Source organism: Gadus morhua, chromosome 18 (genome assembly GCF_902167405.1).
Source record: "Gadus morhua chromosome 18, gadMor3.0, whole genome shotgun sequence".
Classification (NCBI taxonomy): Eukaryota; Metazoa; Chordata; class Actinopteri; order Gadiformes; family Gadidae; genus Gadus; species Gadus morhua.
In genome coordinates this window covers 17,113,077-17,139,705 of record NC_044065.1, presented here as the reverse complement: position 1 = coordinate 17,139,705, position 26,629 = coordinate 17,113,077, and the positions used below count along the sequence as shown (strand labels likewise).

The 26,629-nt window shown below is 47.8% G+C and overlaps 1 protein-coding gene across 1 annotated transcript in view; it reads right to left on the bottom strand.

Annotated features, from left to right (window-relative positions):
• Positions 1-26,629, bottom strand: part of kcnh4b (potassium voltage-gated channel, subfamily H (eag-related), member 4b) — a 44,833-nt gene that overhangs the window by 5,655 nt on the left and 12,549 nt on the right. Inside the window, exons 3-14 of the mRNA XM_030339934.1 lie at positions 23,167-23,298; positions 21,939-22,075; positions 14,818-15,058; positions 12,435-12,592; positions 11,311-11,518; positions 9,426-9,620; positions 8,595-8,794; positions 7,835-8,084; positions 6,727-6,941; positions 4,039-4,077; positions 2,656-3,104; positions 717-808 (exon numbers count right to left, since the gene is read on the bottom strand). Of these exons, the coding sequence (XP_030195794.1) occupies positions 717-808; positions 2,656-3,104; positions 4,039-4,077; positions 6,727-6,941; positions 7,835-8,084; positions 8,595-8,794; positions 9,426-9,620; positions 11,311-11,518; positions 12,435-12,592; positions 14,818-15,058; positions 21,939-22,075; positions 23,167-23,298 (2,316 nt within the window). The remainder of the gene's footprint in view (positions 1-716; positions 809-2,655; positions 3,105-4,038; positions 4,078-6,726; positions 6,942-7,834; positions 8,085-8,594; positions 8,795-9,425; positions 9,621-11,310; positions 11,519-12,434; positions 12,593-14,817; positions 15,059-21,938; positions 22,076-23,166; positions 23,299-26,629) is intronic.

The following is a 26,629-nucleotide window of genomic DNA, read 5'->3' as shown; positions in this document are numbered from 1 at the left end:
CTTTCAGAAAGCCGATTCCATCCACATGGTCTATCCACACTAACAACAAAGTTATTACGCTATTAATACATCACAAGGTGAGACGACATTTAAAAAATCATCCACTTGGATCCTCTTCTGTTTTAGTAATGACCTGGACATTGTCATTGACATTGACATTGTATAAAACTATCCCTCTACCCCCCCCCCCCTAACCTAAGCATTCTGAATCCCATAAAAAAAGAAGCTGTAATCTCAAAGCGATTGTTATACTGTAGACTTTTGTTGTGCAAGTTGTGGTGTTAAAAGCGTCTCTCGTTCCTAAGGTGAGGACTAAGACACATTTGGTGTCTACGGTTCTCGCGTCAGAGGAGCTGAGAAACAGCTTGGCTTTTAGGGTTTTGCTTTCCTTCCAACAACTTGCGTGTCATCTTATATCTATAACTCCCAAATCCTTCTCTTTACTTTGTTTTCCGCTGTTATTTGATTTAACATCTGACGTTTGGTTCCCCCGGCGCGAGGCACTCATCAGCATTCCTGTCATGCACCCAAACACAGCGATGGCTGAAGACTTACTACAGACCGACCCCAGGGAGGCCTGAAGGTCAGATCATCCCCTAGGTCCCACCCCACCGACCCACCTCCCCATCTCCTCCCCCGCCGCCCCAACCCCCAGCCATCTGGAGCCCAGGCGCGCGACCAGACCCCCCCCCCCACCCCCTGCGGGCACGTCCTACCTGGGGAGGCGCCAGGTGCGCTGGCCTTGGGGCCGCTGTGCTCCACGTTGAAGTGGAAGGAGCGCGCGTTGTCCTCGATGCCGTCCACCACCCTGGCAGGGCGGAGATAGGCGGGGGGGGGGGGGGGGGGGGGGGAGGAGGAGGAGGAGGAGGACGGGGAGTTAATGTAACAGTAGAGTCCATTCAATTATCGAGCTGAGCGTGGCCAGGTGAACCCAAGGCGCTGGCAGAAGATCGCCTGGGGGGGGGGGGGGAGACGTGGGCTGGGGACCAAGTGTGTGTGTGTGTGTGTGTGTTGGGGGGGGGGGGTGGGGGTTCAGCCCGGGAGGGAGCCGTCTGGCCGGCGGGTCACCTGAGAGGTTCCCCTGCGTCCGGGCTGCGGCGCTGCTGATACATTATGAATATGGACGCCCGCCGATGAGAGCTGTTGAAAAATTCAGTGGGAGCCGAGACGCAATCTAATGGAAGCGGCCACTTAGTCTCCCCGAGGATACACTCGAAGGGGGGGCTGACCACCTGGGGAGCTCCTCATTTATTTATTTGTAGCAAGTGAGCCTCGATGAGACTCATTAATACAATCTCTGTGCCGAGATGTACCCGGCCAAAAGTGTGGCGTTAAAACACAGGGATAGGCTCAAAATGACCGACATGCGAAGGACACTAAACACTGACAATTATATTCAAAGTCATGTGCTAGGAAAAAGACAGTCCAGTTCCAGGCTCCTCAAAATGAATAGGAAGTGAAAACAGCCGATTTGAGATCATTCTGAAGGTGGTTCCAAGGGGACGGTGCAGTATTACCAAAACGTGTCTTTCCTCATTCCCTCAAGGTGAATATCTTAGTGAATATGTCTTATCGGTGTCGGCCACGTCACAGGATGAGGTGATACTGTACGGAGATCCATGAGTTGGAGGGATATTCCACTCCAATGCAACATTATACTCATTTAACAGATCGAGGCGTGACTGATTAAAGGCTAGCTCACTCTGGGGCCAGCTACAGTATGTAGTAGCGGCTACTGCTGCAAATGTGTTTTCAATGTCAACATATGTCGGTATTCTTCTCCACTATTTAGTCAATTAGAAAGATTGCGTTATCAAAAGCAAATCCTAGTGAATTCAGATGTGGTCGTTATGGAGCCTGTAGGGAGTCTTGCTCAAGGAATCGAATGGGTTGTAGGAATGCTGCTGACATTGGGGTTCAAACCCAGAGCCTCTCGGCAGGAAGTGAAACATCCTGAACCTAGTGGTAGTAGAGACTCAATGCCAGCTGCGTTACGATGTGCAAAGAGATTAACTGCAAAAGCCCTAAGTACACAGACGTGTCGGGACACATGCAGACATGTATTTATATCTTTTGCATCCAAAATAGACCAGGCAAATTATAGCCCTGCTGAATTCGCACTCCTTGTGCTTTGCTCCATAAAAAATAAAATTATTAAAAATATTAATTATTTGTTGGGTCACGCTGCAATTATGAGGCGAAATCCGCACTCTGTGTTCTTTGGGCTTAAAATAGACTGTCAGTCATTTAGTCAAGCAAAGTAAACTAGAGGGTGCATATTTTGACTCAAATATGTGCGATAGTGCAACCTTGGGGTCAATGTCCCACTGTGGACGCCTGAAGGCATCTGGGCTCGCAGGACATTGCTGACTAAAGATATCTGACAGGGTGTTTTTGGATTTAAAAAAGAGTGAAGGTTAAAGGTCACTGATATTAGAATACAAATGAAAGGGTTCAAACGATGTGTCGGGGACACAGATGCGCCACAGTGTTGTCTCCCAAGAATTTTCTGAAAAGGTGTTCCAAGGGCCAAACCTTGGGAACCACTTTAAAAATGTGGCGTCGCAATCCCACTCATAATACAAACCCTGACAACGTTCTTCAACGTGTTTCCCCAAAACAACAAACGACGCTCAGGGTTAACTCCTCCGGTACCTAGGACTGAGGTCCGGCGGGGCGAAGCACGTCACCGTGGGGATGAGGAGCTTGGCGGGCTTCTGCTCCCAGCTGGGCTGCCCCTTGGCCCCCACCGTGGCCCCCGACGCCCCGACGGCGGGGGCCAACGCGTGGAGGCCGTGCTCCTTCTTGGAGGCCAGCTGCGGCGTGAGGCTCAGGGCGCGGGCGCCGCGGCTGAGGTTGGGCGAGCGGCAGCGGCGCAGGGCGTTGAACTGCCGCAGCTCGTCGCCCAGCAGGTTGCCCAGCGAGGTGCGGCGCACCGGGCTGCCGAAGCTGGGCAGCAGCAGGTTGCGTCCGGAGCGGAGGGAGGCGGGCGACAGGCCGAAGGCCTCGGGGTCCTCGGGGCCGGAGCCGATGCCGCCGCCGCCGCCGCCGCCCTTGGTCTCCACAATGGACGGCAGCTTGTGGTCGCCGGCGACGCGTGAGTTCTGACACATCGGAGAGAGAAAGAGGATTGAGACGTGAACATGGAGAGCGTCTTTAACAAGGGCTTCCTTACGTTTTAAAGTGGATCATTCTCATGGGTTTAGCATGAAGGAAGCTAGAAGGTTAGGTTAGGTTTCTTAAAAGGGACGTCTCTGTGTCTTAAGTGCATCTGATCTGTATATTTTCCTCCGTAATGTTATCTATTATAAATTGGCAGCATAAACTGTTGTTAAACAAAGTTAATAACTTATTAAGTAAGAATTACTTTAAGGTTAATAGGCGCTAAAAGGACATCCGTCATCAATATGCGATAAGGTAACTTCAGTAACTGACTTTTCTTTTATCGAAAAGGGACTCCATCTAATGTATACAGTATAAGAAAACAGAATTACACAAGCATCGTCTAGCCAGAGATATAATGACACATGGTGGTCTATGGTCTATATAAGGCACATCAAATAACACAGTATAAAGTTTTGTTTTTCATTATGCTACATTGTAGATATTACACATATATATTTTCTGTAAAGCTATTACATACTCCGTCATTAGGGAGTAAAGAATCTTCCATGGCTCTCGATTAAGTGTTGCTGACCCAGTTAGCTAGCAAGCTAACTCCAAGGGCCCATCGTTAGCCAACTTCTTAATGAGTTTTTCTTCAAGGAGGTCCTGCCACTAACTATCCCTAGCCAATGGAAACACCACAGGGAGGCTACCTTTACACAGCACTCACACACACACACACGCATTAAAAAGAACGAGCATTAGAAGCCCCTTGTAAAGCACAAAGGCGATCCTTACCCGCCAACGGACGGTGTGCACAGAATAGATGGTGTGGGCAATGCATGAGGTTCATTATTTCTAGGGGACACGGGGGAAGGGTTGTGTTGGGGAATGACGTTAGGGGCAGATTAATACAAAGGGTGCAGAACTTACATGTGAAAGCCTGGGTGACCTTGTAAACCTGGTGAGGCCCTGTCGTGACAAGACAGAAAACAAGAGAGGCGTGAGATAAAAACACAGCCACTGGCAACTGTCCTGGGTATAAACTCACATATATGTCCAAACGAAATGCACTCATCCTCAAGCACGCACACGCACACACACACACACACACACACACACACGCACACACACAAACACACGCACACGCACGGATGCACAGACACACACACCAACATTTCCTTTGTGGGAACAGTAAAGTTTTTAAAAATACGTTTTTTTTCAACAGCAAAAGACGATACTCGATTTATTCTTGAGCTGCTGCCAAGAATCTCCTTAATAACCTCCTCGCACACTCAGAGGGCCACATTCGGTCGCCAGAAGAGTGACTTTCGTACGGGCCATTATCCCAAAACAAGCCGCTCCGTGTTCAACGGCCGTCGCGGGTATGAGCTCTTCTGTAATTGATCCTTCTGTAGCGACATGCCGAGGGAATCTGCCTTTTTCTCCAGTCGCCTGCAGAGAAGCTGCTGGCAATTTGTTACAATTACCAGTGGAGGGATGCGACAGCAAACAGAGGTGTCCGTAAACCCCCCTACCCCCCCACCCCCTCGATGTACCTGATCTGTTCGGCTTCAGACAGCGAGACCCAATGGATCTGAACTGTGAAAAAGATGAACTTATCATAGGAGTAAAAAAAAAAAAAACCCAGCGCTAACACCGCTAAGCCAATCTGAGTAGACACTGGAGGCCGGCCGAGGACAAAGGACGGATGCGGCGATCATCCATCAGTGGTGTTTCTACACAGCAAACTAGTTTAGAAAAAAGTAAAAGGATTATGGAGAGGGAATAGAGCCACACTTTGGTAGAACATAATGCTTTTTTCCTTCCCTCTATAATTGAACTAGGAGGCTTCGTGAGGCTTGCTGTTTTATTTCCCTCTGTAGCGATGACATTTTCTGCCTGATATGTTGTGACACGTCGGGGAGTGTGTCGTTAGTGTGTTTATGAAACAAAATTATCTCTGCGGAGCATCGGCGAAAAGTGCCACGAATTTAACATAACGTGAATTACTAAGGCAATAACGGCGCCATTATGCAGCAGCGCCATTAAAACGGCTTTATCGCTCTGTGCCGCTCTCCTGCACCGTTCCTGAGAGTTTGGGGTATTATTGGATGTCTCTCTTTGTTACTCAATGGGACTTAGGCGGATTAAGATGTTAAGGGCCTACATCTGCTGAATGCTACAGTGAGAGCAAATAATTCATTTAGGAAGCATGATCAAGATTTTGATTTTCAATGTCCTGCTTTCCTGATTTTAAAACATACAACCAGGTTTTGGATACAAACATATCGATACATATATACTTTATTTATAAAAATATCATAAAAAAACACTGAAATTAGAAAAAAAATGTAGTGGGTTTGATTATTGTAGGACTTCTGGTTGCCAGCGTTGTGGGTCCCACTGTTTCAGCAGATGGTCTGAGGGCACACAAGCGCCCATCGTGGCTCCGCAACAGATCTCTATTCTGAATCCGCACATCTGCGCCAACTAATTAACAAGCGGACTAGTATATCAACCGACTGACTTGCTTAGCTGCATTAAACTGCATACCTCATCATCAATGTGGTGAAACACACTATATCAGAAAGGATTTGAAACAACAATGCTGAAAAGGGAATCAAATCAAATAATAGGCAGTCTTTTGTAGACCACTCAACTGTCTTTGTGTCATTCTGCTTTTAAAAAGAATTCACAAAAGCAGATTTAATAAGACTTAATAAGTACTCTGGATGGGTAAATATATGATGGTGCACTCTACAGTGGACCCCGGTAATTACATCCCAGTAGAAACAGGGGGAGTTTGATCAGTTTGATGCACCAATCAGTTTTAATCACGCTGGTAATTTCTCGGATGATTCTCAGAAAATAATTGTTCTGCGTTGTTTGTTTTGTGTGTTGTTTGCTTTGTCAGAAAGACAGAGAAATGAGGTTTCTCTGCATGTGACTCATCGTATATTATTACATCAAATAAAATAGATTGCCTAAATTGAGAAACGACAGCACATTTCTAATTTGTGTGTGTGGGTGTGTACGGTCTAGATGTGTGTTCTCGTGTGTCTGTGCATGTGTGTTTGTGTGTCAGCAAATATGCCCAATGTGGCATTGGCCCACACGCATCACCATGACGACTAGGCCCTTGCACAGTCCTTGATCTCTTCGATATTAAAGGGGAAGACGTTTCCTTTTATCATTAAAACGTCTTTATCTTCCAAACAAAGACTCTAAAATCCTCCACAGCATTATTTAGATACATTGTATTGAACTATTTCTCCTTACGTCTAATTTCTTCTTATCTGAGCCTTTCCCGTGCATTATGGACCAGTGTTAGAAACAGTGCCGCTGCGTGTGGAATATTCCAGAAACATCCTGTGGTTTGAGGCTGCTTCGTTAAAAAGAGATGAGGATTGTTTAGGCAGAGTATGAATATTTCAGACGCTGGTGAATTTAGAATGTTGATTTCATAGGCTGAACGTTCCTGGTTGGTTTAACCTGAGGATATAAACTACAGCACAGACACTCTGTGTAGCGAGGGCGGGGGGGGGGTGGCGGCTATAGGAGGGACCTCAGTGATGGCGGGTGCGTGCGTAACGGCGGCTGCGTGCGCGCGCGTCCCACCTCGTCCTGGCTGCCCTGCCGCAGGTTGTAGGTGAGGTTGTGGTGGATCTCGGAGGTGAAGACGCTGGCGTACTCGGGGTACAGCTCCAGCACGTCCTTGAGGGCCCGCACGCTGATGTACTGGAGGTCACAGTAGGTCAGCGCCTTCACGTCCGCGTTGGTCTTGATCACCTGCTCCGTGTCGGGCAGGTCCGAACCAATCAGATCGCCTTTACCTGGAGGACCACGGCAGGATGGAGGCGGTTATGGGGTGAGGACTTGTTACGGCTTGGTACCAAACTTTTTCTGCAAGGCTTGGTACTAAACTGTTTCTGTCACAGCTTGGTCTTAAACTGTTGCTGTGACGACTTGGTCTTAAACTGTTTCTGTCACGGCTTGGTCTTAAACTGTTTCTGTTATGGCTTGATACTAAACTGTTTCTGTTTGGGCTTGGTATTAAACTGTTTCTGTTACGGCTTTGTGCTAAACTATTTATTTTAGGTTCTGCTACTATAAACACTGGGAAAGGAAAGTCTAGTGCTGGTATCCTCCCAGCCGAATGGTTCTGAATTCAAATGCAAATGTCCGAAAGCAAAAATTCAGCAACCAAGACACATGACGGTAACGAAATGCTTTGCACAGTGCTTCAGACACATCTTTAGGCATAAGGTGGGAGGTGAGGGTATCTTGCTCAACAAGGCCTAAAGGTACATGGAGATATGGGATTGAGCACGGAAACCTGTTGCCTGGGATTCAAACTCAGTAACTGGCGCCGGTGCTCTCCAGATCATGCCCGTGTATTTTGATGTTCCATTAGAACGTTCCACCTCATCACCAACTCATCCCTTCCCATCCCTTCCCAGTGCTCTAGTTGCTAGGAGACCAGAGAAATCTAAACCTCAACCCTCCCTCCCCCCCCCCCCCCCCCCGTCCCCTCCCCTCCCCGTGGGCCACTTTAGCCAGTATGGCAAGCACCATCTCCCCCCTCCCTCTCCCTCCCCTTAACCCCCCCCCCCCACCCCCCCCCCCCCCCCCACCCAACGTACCCAGTCGTCCCCCCCCCCCCCCCCCCCTCTCCCCCGCAGGCCACCGTACCCAGTATGGCGAGCACCATTCCCCCCCCCCGTACCCAGTATGGCGAGCACCATGCTGTCCCGCAGCACCTCCAGGGAGCCGGAGCAGACGAAGTAGTTGGCGTGGAGGGCGTCGCCCTGCCGGATGAGGTACTCCCCGGGCGCGCAGAAGGACGTCTTGATGTGCAGCGAGAGCGAGCGCAGGCAGCCGCGGCTGGCGCCCTCGAACACGGGCAGCTGCAGGATGTCCTTGTTCAGGTGCATGGCGATGTCGGCCCGCAGCTCGTCAGGGAAGTCGTGCAGGAGCTGGGGGGGTCAGAGGTCACTTATGGGTTTGATGTTTTTATGAAGCGTCATGATTCAAACTCCAAGTATATACTTTATATATATATGTATATTACATTCAGTCTTTTTTTCAACATGCGTACATAATAGCAAACAAACCCGTACTAGTATTAATGAAAACAAACCAAAAAATACGCACATTTCCAGAAATAGACACACATACTGTACATACACACACAAACAGACACAAACACCCATTCTCTCTCTCACAGACACACACACACACACACACACACACACACACACACACACACACACACACACGCACGCACGCACGTCGCACGCATACACACACAAACACACAGGGTTTGTTCCAAAGTGGCATAAACTATTCAAACCAAAACTATTCTCTTAAATCTTTGTTCAACCTTAGCACGCCACACACAGTACCCGCCCCACTGGGTGGGCACCACTTGGTCAGAGGTCTCGGAGAGGTCCAGGGGTCAGGGGGTCAAGGTGGGGTCGCCGTACCTCGTTTGCGTCGATGCCGTTGTTGACGGACCAGGTTGTCTGGAAGTACTCCAGCATGCGCTGCTTGAGCGTCTGCGGCAGGCGGTGCACACGGATGAAGTCCTTCAGGTCCTTCATGCGCGTGTGGTACAGCGAGCGCCGCGAGTACATGCGCTGGATGATGGCCGTCACGTTGCCGAAGACCACGGCGTGCATGAGCGCTGCGCACGGGAAGGGACGGGCGAAACACGGGAACACGAAAGGCAGAAAAGAAGAAGAGGTACCGTCATACTCGGCTGCTTTCTAACATTGGAGCATACTGCTTCATATGCGAGCCGTGACAAGAATGGCCATCGGTAAATCCCCGACTGATGATGTCAATGGTCTATTCATGATGTATGAAGGCAAGGTTGACAACCCTACACTGCAAGGTCCAATGGGAGGAATGTAAAAACGTGGAAGTTCAAATTTTCAACAAATGAGGCACAATGAAAGCATACGATCATATAATCAACCGGGCACTGGGAAAATTTTTGATTAAATAATCGGCTCTTTCATAGTTGACGTTTGGTTAAAAAGGTTCCTTCCTTTGACATTTATGAATACAGCTGGACGGAAATGATTTCCACCAAACAGAACCACCGTTAAAAAGTCCATCTGGAGGCGGAATGAAGAGAACTTCCTGTCTGATCCTGACTCATCGCCTCATGGACCAATCACGACGACCTACAGCTAACATGGCCAACATGTCCGAAACCTAACTTCCTGCCACGGCACCGCCGGCACGCCCACCATGACGCTAACGATGAAGACAAAGAGGAGCGAGACGAAGAAGACGAGGCTCTGCCGTACCTCCGATGAGCATTGTGCAGACGGAGAAGATCTTCTCGGCGTCCGTGTTGGCACACACGTTGCCGAACCCGACGCTGGTCAGGCTGCTGAGGGTGAAGTAGAGCGCCGCGATGTACGAGCTCCTCACCGACGGGCCCCCCGCCGTGCTGTTGGCGAACGGCGTCTCCAGGCGCTTGCCCAGCTCGTGGAGCCACCCTGGGGAGGGGGGGAAGGGAGGCATAAGGGGGTCGTGGTTAGAGATCAGAGGTTCGTTGTTTGGCTAGCATCACCGCTAGAATAGCTGCTAGCATTACAGCTTGCATAGCCAGTAAGACATTTATTTTTGTACGCTTAGATGGAATAAATCACGGCTGTTTAATTAAGAAGCCATACATTTGTTTGATAATTTGTTTCTTGGTTTTTCTCACGGTCAGTGGAAACACATGCACACACAGGGAAGCATATAAAGACATTAACCACAAACACAAAGTACTTGAGAACAGTCCCCCTTTGATCCTAAATATGTCCATATCTGTCTGCCGGCCTGCCTGTCAGCCTGAGGGTTGGGGGTAACTCCCTACAGTAAGCAGTGTGTCTGCCATTACTATCAGAGGAGATATCAGCAGGGAATCTACCTGTCTGACAATGGTCACAAGACCAGAGAGAGGAAGAGAGCGATAGTGTGACAGAAAACATGTGTGGGAGAAAATGTTTTTGAATGTAACAGAGAGTGTGTGTGTGTGTGTGTGTGTGTGTGTGTGTGTGTGTGTGTGTGTGTGTGTGTGTGTGTGTGTGTGTGTGTGTGTGTGTGTGTGTGTGTGTGTGTGTGTGTGTGTTTCCCATGAACAGAGTGACGAAGAAAGTGAGAGTGTTTTTTTTTTTTGTAAGAGAGCGAGAGCGAGTGTGTCCATGAGGGATTTTGCAGAATTAGACAGACTCCTCCTGGGAAAGACCTAGTGTTAATTAGCAGGTAAAACCACACACACACACACACAAACACATGGATGCACAAACACGCACACGCACACGCACACACACACACACAAACACACACACACACACACGCACACGCGCAGGCACAAAGACATACATAGACACACACACCAAGCTAACCTGAGTACCCAGTACAGTACAGTATTCAGTACAGTCTCTGATTGCATATCCACCAGATTTCAGAGTCAGCCCTATAATTTTCCACTTGCCATTGCCATCTACAATGGGGAGGTTCAAGGGATGTGAGCAGGTTAAGGGTGACGATTGGACAGAGCATGACTGCATTAATGCATTTTCTTTAATCGGTTAAAAAGCATCTCCAAATAAGTGTCATCACAGAGAGGGACTGAGTACTAGTATCAGTGCTTATTAGTCCTGCAATTAATTAAATAAGGTTATTTTCTGTTCTAAAGTAGCATCATTAAGTTCAATTATATTTATTGTATTTACGTGTTACCGGGTATAATGGGCAACCCCCCAAGCAACATCCTCCCTGCACCCACCCATGATGTCTCCATAAATCACCCCATCTCCTTGGAACCACCCACGATGTCCCCACCAACCAACCCAGTGCCCCATCCCCACCCATGATGTCTCCATAAACCACCCCCACTCCCCATACCAAACCATGCTGTCCCCACAACCCCCCCCAACTCCTCATACCTATCCACGATGTCCCCACAAACCAACCCAGTGCCCCATCCCCACCCATGATGTCTCCATAAACCACCCCCACTCCCCATACCAAACCATGCTGTCCCCACAAATCCCCCCAACTCCTCATACCCACCCACCGAGTCCCCACAAACCAACCCAGTGTCCCATACCCACCGGTAATGTCCCCATAAACCACCCCATACCCGTCTACGACGTCCCCACAATCCACCGTGCCCCGCCGCCCGCCGCCACCCACCGATGTCCCAGCCGTCGTCGTGGTGCCGCTCCATCTCCTTGCGGCCGATGATGTACCAGATGCAGGCCATCCAGTGGGCCAGCAGGGCAAACACGGACATGAGCAGGGTGAGCACCATGGCGCTGTACTGGGAGTAGCGGTCCAGCTTCTGCAGCAGCCGCAGCAGCCGCAGCAGACGCACCGTCTTCAGCAGGTGGACCAGGGAGGTCTGGGGGAGAGGAGGGGGGAGACAGAGGGGGGAGAGGGGACCGAGGGAGAGGGGGGTGGGAGAGAGAGGCATCGGGAGAGGGAGACGTAGAGGGGGAAAGAAAGAGAAAGAGGGAAAGTTAATTGAAACACAGTCGATTATACACGGTTTCAGAAATGGCAACCTTGGGAAACACGGATAAAAGTGAATACTATATAATAAAATATAAGATAATATATTTCTTTTGAAATTAAATCAATACTTTAAGACCATCCAAGGACCAAGACCTTCTGTTAAATTAAATCCTTGACATGATTGGAGGACATTTATGTGAAGTCCCTTCAATAAAATGGACCGAATGATAAAGTACAAAATCATTTATTTTAGAGCCAAATGGTCTCTTTCATCTAGTGGCGGCCAAGGATTTTGTAGCAATGTGTTGCTGCTTGTCTTTCATCAGGAAGTCTCTTTATCCCTGAAGGAGTGTCTGGATCTACAGAGGACAGTTTTCTATTTAAAGGACTATTTATCATCCATCTCGCCCTACGCTGGTGGAATATATTTGGAAAATAAAAGCCCTGCAATGTTTTCTGCCAACCACCAGACAGTGAGCCAAGAAGGCTCATATATTTGTAATTGCCGGTCTGAAAACTGTTTAACTCCATACCAAGTGAACTTTCCGCTAACTCTGGCATAATTCTCAACAAAAAAAACACGTTGAGCACTCATGAATATTAATATCTTAAGATAAGAGATAACCCAGTATCTTACTAATTCCAGATGGGAAACTGGATGTCACAACATAAAGTACGGGAAAGCCGCATCATTTAAAAGTTATAATAAAAAAAATTGAAAGAATAACAAAACATAATGCAAAAAAAATGGATACAGGAAACATGTCAAGCTTTTCCTAAGTACAAGTCCTGCTTGTACCCACCACGGTGATGTTGAAGGCATAGAGGAGGTCAAAGGGCAAGGCGGCCACCAGGTCAACAAAGAACCAGCTGGTAGCGTAGTGGAGGCAGATGGAGCGGGCCTCGTACACCACCTGACCCGACTGGCTCACGTAGGTGGTGCGGAAGTTCAGGATGATGTCTGCCAAGGGGTACGCCAAGGCCAGAGGTTTAAGGGAACAAAGCAGCAAGACGTTTTAGGAGACAGAATTAAACAAGCATTATATACAGTGTGTATCATCAATTGTATAGGCTATGCAATACTATACAATGCTATGAGTGTAAGGCAGGATAGTCCAGTGGTGAGGGCGTTTCAACCTCAGCGCAGGGTTTGAAACCCAATGTCCTCCTTCGGCAAGAAGCCCAACCCCTAATCTGTTCCTTGATATCATGCTGATACCATGAGAACAAAGGTAAAGTCCCTTTGGATAAAACCGCTACTAATACTACGACTACTGCAAATAACAATTAAAACTTTTTCAACTGTTGCAAAGTGCTTCAAATCAAAACAGAAATACGACATAGCACAACATAGTACATCGTATTAGGTATGAATAAAGGCCTTTATCCTGATTCGAATAGAATGAAAAAAGAATACATGTAGAGGGGTGTAGGGGGAAATATGCTGGTGGGTGGGGGCGTGGGAGGTTGTCAGTTTGTGTCATGTGATAGAGGATAGAATTCAAAGTCCCAGCCAAAGGCCAGGTTATCAGGCTACATCATCCCACACAATGCATACCATCGCTGTACGCCAGCACCCCTAGCTGGAAGGCTAGAAGGCTCTGACCAAGTCAAGTTTGTATCCTACATTCTCCAAGGACATCCCAGAGAGCCTGGAGGACAGTCTGAGGGCGGCAACTGCTAGAAGGACCCAGAAGGATGCTTATCCCTGCTCAGTATTGTATACAAGAGGCGTCTTCCAATGTGGATGGATACATGTACTACGTACCATTTACATATTCCTAGTGCCACTGGCACTATATATACATTTATATCAATTATATTTAACTAGAGTATGTCCTTGTATATTCATATGTCAACAGTATATTATAATCAATCTAGTGATTGCAAATTTGATCAAACAAATCTTGTATCTGTGGCTTTCACAGGCCTATAATTAGCCCACCCAAGAGTTCAATTCAGGCTGAATGAAATAATTGGATGGCCTTCCTGTCTCACTACCGACCTACCAGGCTGCCATGGACACACTAAACCTGTACCCTTATTGCGAATGAGCAGAGTCTTCCTCAAGGCTATGTAGAGCTATTGCTGAAGCTAGCAAGCTTGTCATTTGGGGGAGTGGCTTTGGGGGGGGGGGCCTTAAGGGAACGGATTTTTCCTTTGTCATACTTACAAAATCTGGTTTACTCCGGCTGATTACAAATTGCCTACCCTAGCTTTTAAGTAAGCAGAGGGTAATCATATTCAAAAACGATAAACGTATTGTATTACAGTTATTAGGATGTGCCAACATAACGGCCGGTAAATTTCAAAAACATTTACCCAAAAAAAAATTATATTTCAAATACACCCCCTACAGCAAGACAGCTGATACCCCTCATGTTTTTATTTATTCAACAGTCACTCCTGCTGAACAATGCCCAGCGCTGTGTTCAGAGCAGGACCTAGCTAAGCTTGTCCTTGACACAAAAGGTCTGCAGGCGTACAGAAATAACAGCCTGTGACTACATCCGCTTAGCGCTCTTCTCCACTTTAAACCGGGAGGGTAAGAGGGACACGGGGACATTCATATTTCATGTGGTTTTACAACTTAGTCCCACGGTACTCTACCAATAGGAAGATTGAGAAAATAAAGCAATTTCGCTCGGGACTGCCATCATCAGCTTCTGGAAACTGCTTTTTTGCTTTTTTTTCACCTCGTTGGGAAATGATGCAAGTTATTAAAATCCAATTATCAAATGACATAACACTGGGAGAGCAATATCCGGTATATATCAGGAAACTGGAGACACATGCCAGGTGTAAATGATAAGCGTTGTATGTATTTTGGTAATTCATTTCCGATCGCCTAAAAAAACGTATTTTAACAGCAGATGTAGGCCCAATCCCATTTCTACCCCTTACCCCTTACCCCTTCCCCTTACCCCTCCCCCTTGTTTTGAAGGGGTAAGGGGAAGGCGTAAGGGGTAGAAATGGGATTGGGCCTTAAAGGCCACATCCCTTACCCCTTCCCCTTACCCCTTCAAAACAAGGGGGAGGGGTAAGGGTAAGGGGTAAGGGGTAGAAATGGGATTGGGCCTTAAAGGGTGTCAGTGATACATTGACCTCCACCTTGTCAAAACTCATTTCTCCGGGACCGGAACCAAACAAAAGGAACGGTTTATTCAAACGTAATATTAATTTCACCTAGGATGAAGAGCATCTCCACGGCGATGTCGCTGACGATGGTGGAGCGGGCCGAGGAGTCCACCTCGTCGTAGGGCGTGAAGCTGACGTTGTAGGGCACGGTGACGGCCACGTAGAAGGTGGCCAGCAGGATGAGCCAGTCCCACAGGGCCTTGGACACGCTGTAGTGCAGCAGGATCAGCCGCGACTTCTGCACCGAGGCCACCTTGTACTCGGGCAGGGAGGGCTTCTCAAACATGTTCTGGAGTAGGGGGAGGGAGGGGGGGGGGACAGAGAGGAGGGGGGAGGGAGGGAGGGAGGGAGTGAGAAGGGGGCAGGAGAAGAGAGGTATAAGGGAGAGAGTGAGAGAGAAGGGGGGAGATAGGGGGAAAGGGAGGGGGAGAGAAAGGAGATGGGAGGGAGGAAGAGAGAAGAGGGGTGTAAGGGAGAGAGGGAGAGAGAAGGGGGGAGAGAGGGAGAGAAGGGGGGAGAGAGGGGGAGAGAGGGAGAGAAAGGGGGAGAGAGGGGGAGAAGGCAGAAGGGAGAGAGAAGGGGGGTGGAAAGAGGAGAGGGAGAGAGAAGGGGGAGAGGAGAGAAGAGGGGTGGAAAGGAGAGATGGAGAGAGAGGGGGGGAGGGAGGGGGGAGAGAGTGAGGGAGAGAGAAGAGGGAGATAAAGAGAGAATCTATTTATGAAGTGTATTCAGAAACGTCCATCAGTCCCTATGTTTTTCTGTCCTTTCTGCTACTTACAGAGAGCCGCAGAGAAGAGGGAGTAATATTTGTTGATGAGGCCATTTGCATTTTTGGATAATAGGATAAGCACACACACACACACACACACACACACACACACACACACACACACACACACACACACACACACACACACACACACACACACACACACACACACACACACACACACACACACACACACAACTGCATCTACACACACACACACACACACAACTGCATCTACACACACACACAAACACACACATGCGCACGCGTGTGACCTGTCACAAACGCAATAGACGAGAGGGCCGATGACCAGATGTTCAGATGCATCTGAAAAGCTGCTGAACTGAATTATAATTCAATGGATATTGCAGGGCTCAAATCTGCCAGCGTAAACACACTGTGAATGTCAAGTGGCGCTTAGATGAGTTTGCCCAATGCTAATATCCCGCGACAAAGGACGGTGCAGGTTAAATACACATGGTGATGAATCATGCCTCCACAAATGACCGGCATTCAATTAAATGTCGCGCGGAGGACGATGGAGAAAGTTAGCGGCAGCCACAGACGACACACTTTCAAGACGAGGTCAGGCGTGACCAGACACCATCAAACATCATCACACCTTCATCCACCTAACTACCCTGACCGTGATCAACCAGGGGACCAATGAGACGGCTCGTTGGTCACAGTCACGTGGTCACATGCTGCCAAAGATATGCTGATGACCTCCTGTTCTGTGAGGGTCCGCCTCCCCGAAAAGGTCAAAGGTCAGGCCTATAGTGAATGAGGCGATAAGACGTTACCGCTATGAGCAACATTGGTTGAGTTGTGATGACAAACTTTTTTATGTTATGTATAGATTTTACAACCTTTGATGTTTTTTAAAAAGGCCTCCATTATCAAGTCACAATCGAGGCCTTCATTTTCTGCACCATATCGGATAAGTTAATCTTTCTTGGACTTCTTTTCTCCAATCTCATATTATTAGAGAGACACTAAAAAGGCTTTTACAATATCTGTTTATTAGCGATGTTCCTTCCAAATCGTTTAATAACTTCCCCTGCTGCTCATTTTGTTCTGCGATGATGAAGGTAGGAATTAAAATCGAGAACACGGAAATCCCATTCCGTCTAATGCCCTAACAAGATGAAGGCCACTTCACATCATCGTCATCCTCCAGAGCCTGGGGGCATCTGCAGGTCGAACACCAGTGCCTTGCTCGAGAACGAGGTGAGCGGCGTCGAGCTAGAAACCACATCAAAAGACGAGGGTTTACATGGTATCACAGTGACCGCATGTTAAACGCTATTTCATCATGCCATTAGGCCAACCACTGATATAAGATGCTGACCACTGTACCACAATGTTAACCACTCTGCCCCCATTTTAACCACTCTACCCCCATGGTAAATACTCTACCCCCATGATAAACACTCTGCCCTCATGGTAACAATCTGCCCTCATCCTCACCAATGTGTTAGGATGCTACTACTGTGCCACCATTCAAGGAAAGTTCAGTGTTTTTGCGTTTGTTTTGTGAGTATCACGCAACGACCTTAAAACCCCCATGTGTGTTTATCATCAGCATTTATTTCCGCAGTAATGCTGCGTTTTGGGGGAGACAGCAAAAGCTTGGTTATGTCACGTCTATTACATCACAGACGTCACACTACCAACCCCACCTTTGACCTTCCCCCCAGGCGGTCCTCACAGTCCCTGTCAGGGATTGGAAGGAAACAAATGTGTCAGAACATGTGACGCGACCACAGCTGATCTTTCTGCGTCATTAGCCCGAGCGTTAGTCCCCAAAGTCTTCGCTTCCAACTACATCCCCCAGCATGCTTTGAGCTGTGTTCCAGCTGTGAAGGCTTGTCCTTGATGTGAGTGAGGAGACACATGGCCGCCCCACATGACCTCAACCACACTTACGAACACTAGCACAGACCCTATTGTGCTATTTCTAAAAATATTACCGCAATACCACAGACCATGCCTTCAAAGGAAGAATACTCAATCAGTTACTATTTAATCTGAACTATATTGACAAAACTATCCAAAAGTCGCTGGGAGAAAATAATCTAGTATAGTTGAAGTGACAACATATTATACATCCATGAACGGCATATGCTGACACAAACATTCCAGTTTCTATTTGTGAAAACAGCTAACTGCAGTGAATCATTGTAGTTAATCATTTATAGCATCCAACTGTCAACTTGACCGTTGACAGCTGACCACTTGGGTTTTGCCCATCTAATTTCTGATTGGCTGGCTGGGAATAAGCAACAGTGACGACAGCAGGGCTATTCTGAAAGGTTCAGAGATCTTCAGCCTGAAGCGCGCCCTTCTGTTCCTCCGTGACTCCGTATCTGTGCTGCAGCCCCTTAGTGTGAGCGTGGATCTGGAAGAGAAGGGCTCTGTAAACCGGGCTTTGTGGAAAGCATGCACCTTCTCTTTCAGCCTGCAAATAGACCTTCTATTCAGAGAGCCAAAGATCAGCAGTGGAGGAGTAAAGGCCAACTGCCAGGGACCTGCTGCTGATCAGGGGCTGGGGGGGGAGACAGAGAGAGCGAGGTAACATGAGAGTTACATACTGACAGGTCGAGAGGGAGACAGAGACAGAGACCGAGACCGAGACCGAGACCGAGTCAGAGACAGAGACAGAGACAGAGACAGAGACAGAGACAGAGACCGAGAGAGAGAGAGAGAGAGAGAGAGAGAGAGAGAGAGAGAGAGAGAGAGAGAGAGAGAGAGAGAGATTAAAAGGAAGTCAGACAGCTACACTGAGAGAGAGATGAAGAGAGAAATAATTGAAAGAATGGAACGGAAAGAATAGTCAATGACGGAGCCTTCTGGCATTGAAAATAATGGAGGGTTTGAGTGATGGACGTACAGTAGGTGATGGAGGAGAGGGGGGATTAACGGGAAACGATGGGAGAACGGGAAAACGCGCCTCGCTTCATATCCACAGAAAGACGAAGCATCACGAGCTGGAGAGGAGGAGAATGAAAGAGAGGAATTAGAGGGAGAGCGAGAAAGGATGGAGGAGAGAAAGAGAGAAGTCAGGAGGTGTTAAGGTGGAGCGGATGATGGCGGTCTGGAATGACAGATGGAAGAAGCGAGGGAGATGGAACAACAGCAGGAGAGCGAGCGGATCAGGGGAGAGAGAGAAAGGCCAACACTCAGAGGAGAGGATGAGAGGAGAGGAGAGGAGGGAGGAGGAGAGGAGAGGAGGGAGGAGAAGAGGAGAGGAGGAAGGAGGAGAGGAGTGGAGAGAGAGATGGATGGAGGGAGAAGAAGAGAGGAGAGGCAGAAAGGAGGGATTGATACCTAACCTGCCTTATCAGAATATTCCCTCGAGAGCCAAAAATTCATTATTGCAAGACACACACACACACACACACACACACACACACACACACACACACACACACACACACACACACACACACACACACACACACACACACACACACACACACACACACACACACACAGTGACAGCCTCTCCGCCATCATGGCTGTTGTAGGGAGGTCTTCCCTGCTCCAGGGGCCCCGGGCCCCTCAGGCCCACCAGAGGCCTCCTAAACCACCGTCACTCTGGCCCCCGTCTGCTGCAGCTGTCCGTTCATGGCCGGGCAGCCTGTTTAGTAGAGCTCTGTACAAAGGCCTTCTGCAGAATGAATGCTACTGTACAGCGGTTTTATTTCCCCGTGATGCATCGGTTTCCCCGTAGATCTGGTCTAAACATATCAATCTCTAAGCCTAGAGGTTGTCCATCCATCTACGGTCTGTCTGTCTGTTTCTCTGTCTGTTTCTTTGTCTGTCTCTGTCTCTCCGCACCCTCGCAGTTTATATTCCTGAGGACAATAACACTGACACAACACTTCAAGAATTAAACATTGCAGTTATTAACATTATTCTGTGTGCCTGCCAGACCGCACCACTAACTTTCTAAAATGGGGCAACTTTAACACTTTATCTAAAAGGTTACAATAGTTAACCATTCATTGACATAGGTCAATGCAGTAAAAAGCATTAACAAACAATTAAAGGTTGCATCAGCGATGTTGGGTGACGTCGGTCTGTTGGTCTTTGAAGCAAGAGCCCAAACAAACAGAGCCACCTCGCCCCTCCTTTCTGTGTTTCGTGCATAGAGTAAAAAGGATCATGAACTCAGCGCAGAACCCCACAACACCCACCCCTCATCGGTGAATGGTTGGAGTTCTATTTATTTTGGTTTGAGTGGTTGGTAGTACCATTTGTTTTTTGGTACGTTCTCCTAGCATAAGCTGCCTACAGAGACTTTCTTTTGGACGGCCTGCTTATGGGGCGGGCAGCAGATGAATTTGATCATTTATGTTTTGGCCTAGAATCGCTGATACAACCTTTGACTAACAGTCAATAAATAGTTGATTAATTGTTTGGTTACATTATTTGATTAAGTTTAACCCTAACCCTATTAAATAATAAATACATTAGTTAACGTGAACACCATCAGTAAACGCTAACTAGAGATAAAGTTATCTTGTTAATTAAACGTTATTTAATTGTTTGCTAAGGCTTTATGCTCTATTAACTAATGTTTATTAATGGTGATTTATGTACCCTTCTTGTAAAGTGTTGCCACAAAATAAACCAGAAAAATGCCAAATATGGCATCCGAAAATCTGTCCACATACTAGGCCAATAATAAGAGATTGGTTTGGGCATTTGCAACCGTTTGGCTGAGAGCCACCACTCTACTCTCGGTTCTGTCCGACTTTCAGAAACAAGCATCCATATTTCAAGTTTCCAGCCAGGCACTCTGGGAAAGGCAACCCCCTCTCTCTTAATGCACACCCCTATTGAAATGCTAACATGCTAATATGCAAATTGAAGACTTCAACAGCCAGGTGTGTTGTTATAGCAAAGTCCCCTGACTTGTTAGCATAGCGGGGGTGTGGTGAGTGGGGGATGATCTCATCGCGGTAATTGCCAGCAGTTTCAGCTCAAATCAGAACAATGGTGGTGGGTAAGCTGTGAAAGAACGAATCTACGATGTGTGCGACATGATGGCACTCAGGCAGACGTTGTGACCTCGGCCAATCAGACGCTCTGGTTCTGGGGTGAAGAGAGTAAAAGGGAGCGTTTCCAAGGACAACGGTAACACAAACACTTTCAAAGAGAAGTGCCGGAAAATGTGGGGCAAGGGGGAGGGCTAAACTGGTTTTGGGTCCGGTCGGTTCTGAGGTCGACCCTTTGACCCTAAAGCTAAATGATCTCCTCGGGTGGAAGTTTATGATCGACGCTTCACATTCTATTAAGTCAATAGCTCGGCGTCATGAGCAGTCAGGGCCTGTCTTTGAACCACCCTTCCACCCACTGAACATCCCTGAACAACAACGTGGGCGCTTTCAGTCAGGTGTCTACAAATAGTGGTTTGTTTAAACGTACGCCCGGGCATGGGGCAGGCTGCTTCTGGGTTGCACAGTGTGTTTTCTGGGGATAAACGTCTACCTTTAGGAGGCAGCTGTCAGCGACGCAGGAGGAAGGAGAACATGTACATGTACGGTGGCTCTCCGGGGACAGGCGGCTCACTGTGTCTTCCTGTCCGACTCCAGTTGTGTGTGAACACCAGGACAGTTCCAGAGCAGTGGTCGTTCAGAGGAGATTATTCCCCCTCTTTCAGAACAGAACCCTGATGACAAACTGAAGTAAAATATGAATGCCCTCGCTGTGGTCCCCTCATGCACTAAGAAAGAGAAATGTAGACACTACTTGAATCCTTCTCCTTTTAATTTTTTAAGCCCCTGGAGTCGTGTCAGAATGCCATTTCCAGAAATGTCAAAATCAACCTTTTGGTGACATCACACAATAAAGTGTCCAATCAGATGCCCCATCGAGAGCCCCGTCCCTTACTTGTCACCAACCAATCGCCGATGGTGAAACTCTGGTGAAAATCCCCATGATGCATTGCTCTTGGGAAAGCAATCATAGCTTGGCCTCATCAAGTCAGCATTCTAGCCAAAGTGGTCGGAGAGGAGGGGTATGTAGGGTTTGGGAAAGCAATACATGATGGGCGTACGTCCTCATAGGTACTCATAGTAGCCGGGGTGCAATGCATCATGGGAATATGTCCTCACTGCTGGTACTCAACACCGTTCTGATCGGAGCGAGGGGGGAATGAGGTGTTTGGCACGCAAAGCATGACCGGAGTACATCCTCATATGTACTCATGTTGGGACGGGTAGCAGTGCATCATGGGAATACACGCTGATAACTGCTACTCATCAGCATCGGGTGATGAGTAGCTACGGGCAAAGTGGTGGGTTGGCAGGAGAAAAGCGGGGAGTTCAGGTTGCTCAGGCGGTTGAGGAAAGCAATGCATGACAGGTAGTGCGTCCTTCCGGCTACTCACGTTGGCGAGGTTGACGTCGGCGCGACTGCGGCGGGAGAAGTGGCTAGTGAGGTGGTGGAGCACGGTGTGACCCCGCTTACGCGCCTCGCTGAAGTGGGAGCTGCTCTTCCGGCTCCGCCTCCTGCTGTCCTCCGACACTGGTGATTTCATCGCCGCCGAGCGTCCCCGGCAACCGGAGAGAGAGAGGAGCAGAGGTAAATGTAGGGACTTTGCGTCATAAACTAAAATGATCGTTAATTAATGACTAAAACTCCATGGTAGTTCACCTGGTGGGTTAAAACTAAATCCAAGCAATGTCATTCTGGCCAGTCACTCTGGTCTTTATATGGATGTTATTTTTTGCATATAGGTTTATTTATATATATAAATTATATTTTACAGTACATTTTTTTATTTTATATTTTACATATTTTTTATATTTTTTTTATATTTTACAGTACCCCTGGGTTGCCAGGGGCAACCCACTGAAAATGCAACTAATGACATTGAGGGAAACTGGTGTATTTGTGGAGGGAACTTTGTGACAACTTCATAAATCACAGTTGAACTCTTTTGGCTTATACGATACCTTCCCTCAGCTACGATTTGCACAGTAGGGAAACATAAAAATCTAATGTAGGTTATCCTACATCCCTTAAACATAACTAAGAGGCTTGAACATCACACCGTTGCCCCTACTCTTGAAATATCAACAAAAACAAAAATGAACTGGTTTATGGACCCTTTTCACAGAGGCGTGCGTCATCATAGGAAAATCACGTCTAACCTTCCCCCTATAGGCTCGTCAAGCCCATAAGGCGACATAGAACTATTGTGATCTCGGATAACACTAATTGTTAATACTGATTTGATGTACCAGGACAGGGCAGTAGACTTACCTCCACCAGAGGAGTCTACTACCCTAGCCCTGGTGCATAGAAGCAGCAGACCCATAGTCAGTGCTCTGAGAGACACCTGTGTTTGCGCTCCCATCCCCCAGTAGACAGCCAGGGAACAGACCCAGCGGCAGAACGGTTCCGCTCCGTGGCTACCATCTAAATCTAAATCACATTTGCCCATGCAGAGGAGCGGATCTGGTTCTCGGCGGCCAATCAGAGGCCCCGAGTTTCAACCCGGCCGCCAGGTAGAACGTGACAGTGACAAACTGGAGCGCTGGGAGCGCGGGAGAGGCCGCGCCGCGCCGTCGTGAATCACTCCCCGAGGGTTGGGAGAGGAGGGAGAGGTTCACCTTCTTTCCTGCTGCTGTGGTGGGCCTTCCCGTAGGTGTCGTTGATGTCCTTGAAGGAGAAGAGAAACAGCACCATCTCCCCCTTCTCGTTCTTGATGGGCACGATGTCCAGCAGGCACCAGAAGGCCGTGCCTGCAGGAGAGACCGGCCGGAGAGACCAGCAGGGTAACAACCATCATTTTCCAATAACATTTGAGATCTTTTGAAAAGGTGGTTCAGGTAAGATCTGATAGTAGCAAAGCGCAAATAGCGGTACATTTTGAAACATAATCAGACTATACCAAATGTCCCCACTTCCCTACCTCCCGCGAGTGAGAAGTGTTGCGTTCACAACCTGTGGTGGAAAGGCAAGATGGATTACCCCAACCAATCAAGGAAGAGCTTGGTCAGGATTGACATGGGGGTGGTCTGAAGTCGGAGTTACCTCATGCTCAAGCTATTTTCAATCCTTAATAGCTGATGGATAGCTTGGCTATTTCAAACAAATTACATAGCTCTTAAAAAATCCTATAGCACCTTTAATAGCTGTTATTAAAGGGTAGCTCGCTTGAAATGCCGTCACCATCCGTCAGTGAGTGAAAGGCTCTCTGTCGATTTTTAACGCTCCTGATTATTTTCTCACCGAGTTCTGACCGTCTCTGATGAGATGGTTTCAGGGAATCTAATCAGAAATGGTCAGATCTTTCCTGTCAATCATATCCGCACAGCCACTTTAATCATTGTCCACCACAGGGGGTTGAAGGACTCTTCTCAACGGTTGTGAAACCTAGGGAGTGAGGGGGCGGAGAGGGAAGATGTTTCTTTCCAAAATCTTCAACTCTTTTCTGCGCTCTCTCTTTGCAATTTTCAAATCATACCGACAGCAGCTTTACTGTAGAAAAACAACACAACAAATACACATGCATTAACATTACAGCACACTCTAAGCTGTATCTACAGTCACTGCTTTCAAAGTCCATAAACTCTTGCCAATTAGAGACTTTTCCCCTGGAAATGTACGCCTCACTCTCATTTCATCAAGTATGGTCTGGGACTCCGGGACCCACAATGTGGGTCTGGGACTCCGGGACCCACATTGTGGGTCCCGGTCCATTGTGAGTTGTGAATCAACCTTGGGTCTTTATTGAAGTTTAAATCTTAACATTGAGCCTTTCAACCAGATCCTTTGCAGTAGACTCCCGGGGTCGTTTTCGGCAGATCCTAATTACCCAGCGGCAGCTGGAGGTGGACCTCAGCCTGACAATGAACACAGGTGTCAAAAGGATCACCGTTTGGTTTTCTGTTTTCTGTTTGGTTGGGTCCAAACAGACCAACTGAATTTGCTGTAGACCAGTGGTTCTCAAAGTGTGGGGCGCGCCCCACTGGTATAGAGACGTGACAGGTGGGGGGCGACAAACGGGAGGAAATTTCCCTAGCCGCGTTTACATGGAAATTTCTGATCCGATTAGATTTCTAATCGGAATAGAGGTAGATATGATATTTTTTTATTCCGATTGAGCTGTTCTTCCACTACTTATCAGACCAGAAGTGTCCATGTAAAGGCGGTTACTGAAAACTCCATATTTCTTATGGTAGGAGCGTAGGCTTGACAGACATAGCAACAGTAACTAAGGGGGACGGGGCTTAGCGAAGGGTCAATTATAACGGAACAAACTTTCGCGGGGATGGTGAGCAGGCTGGTGTTGACGATAACACAACATGGATACTTTTGTGACAAAAATTGCAAAGTGGCACTTTTATTTTCTCTATTGTTGAACTTGCTGTTATTTGATGTTATTGAATTAGAATATAGATACAACAATGATGTTACTTGATGTTACTTCAATACATTTGAAAATGTTAAGCTTTGCGTGTTTGGGCGATGAAAATTCGCCCTTGTCCAAAGTGTGGGGTTACCGAAAAAGTTTGAGAACCACTGCTCTAGACCAAGGTCGGCTAAGAGCTCCACTTTCTTCCAGCACTTTCTTCCTGGCCTGAACGAGTCTAAAGTCCAGGGTTTTGATCTGTTGTTGTGTACAAGCTCCTCTAGACATAAATAACCAAGCAAACCAAATTGGGTCATTCAATTTAATATATGTATTTTTGTTTCTTTGGATACTCCCATAAACAGCCCATCAAAGTACTTTTCTGATTCTCAGTGCTCGCTACATACAGATGGGAGATAGGTAACCTTCAGCGTGAAGGGCAATCACACAGAGAACCCTTGCTGTTGCTCAGACCATAGAAACATCGAATTAGAACAAGGTCAAGGTCCATGACTCTCGCCTCTCTCTTAAAGCATCATGGAACACACACACACACACACACACACACACACACACACACACACACACACACACACACACACACACACACACACACACACACACACACACAGACACACACACACACACACACACACACACACACACACACACTTTTGGCTTTCAAATGTTTTAATGTGACAATTTCTTTATTATTATGTTTTGTTTCTTATTATTTAAAGTGTCTTCAGTATGTAGAGAGGCGCTGTGTAACTCATTCGTATCATTATTAAGTAAGGAATCAACCTGGGGTCTTTAATGAAGTTTAAATCTTCACGTTGAGCCTTTCAACCAGATCCTTTGCAGTAGACTCCCGGGGTCATTTTCGCCAGATACAAATTTCCCAGCGGCAATCTACTGAGAAAACACATTCCAGGTCGCTCTGACTTGGTAGCATTTCACATCGGGCGGTTCTTCAAAGGCCTTTAAAGCGGCGGCGGTCTCAAAGGGCTTCACAGGCACACAGTTAAGATGAAACGTGGTGACTGTGGAGCGGCGACAGAGAGCCACCCGGCAGCCAGCCAGGCAGCCATACATCCTCATCTATCCATCAGTCATGAGCCACATATTAAAGACAGTATAGACAGACAGGACACTGAGGACAGACAGGACAGTGAGGACAGACAGGACAGTGAGGAAAGACAGGACAGTGGAGACAGACAGGACAGTGAGGACAGACAGGACAGTGAGGACAGACAGGGACAGTGAGGACAGACAGGGACAGTGAGGACAGACAGGACAGTGAGGACAGACAGGACAGTGAGGACAGACAGGGACAGGGAGGACAGACAGGGACAGTGAGGACAGACAGGACAGTGAGGACAGACAGGACAGTGAAGACAGAAAGGACAGTGAGGACAGACAGGACAGTGAAGACAGACAGGACAGTGAGGACAGACAGGACAGTGAGGACAGACAGGACAGATAGGACAGTGAGGACAGACAGGACAGTGAGGACAGACAGGACAGTGAGGACTGACAGGACAGTGAAGACAGACACAACAGTGAAGACAGTCAGGAGAGTGGAGACAGACAGGACATTGAAGACGGACATGATGGTGGAGACAGACACAACAGTGAAGACAGTCAGGAGAGTGGAGACAGGCCCAGTCAGTGAAGACAGACAGGGACAGTTAGGACAGACAGGACAGTAGAGAAAG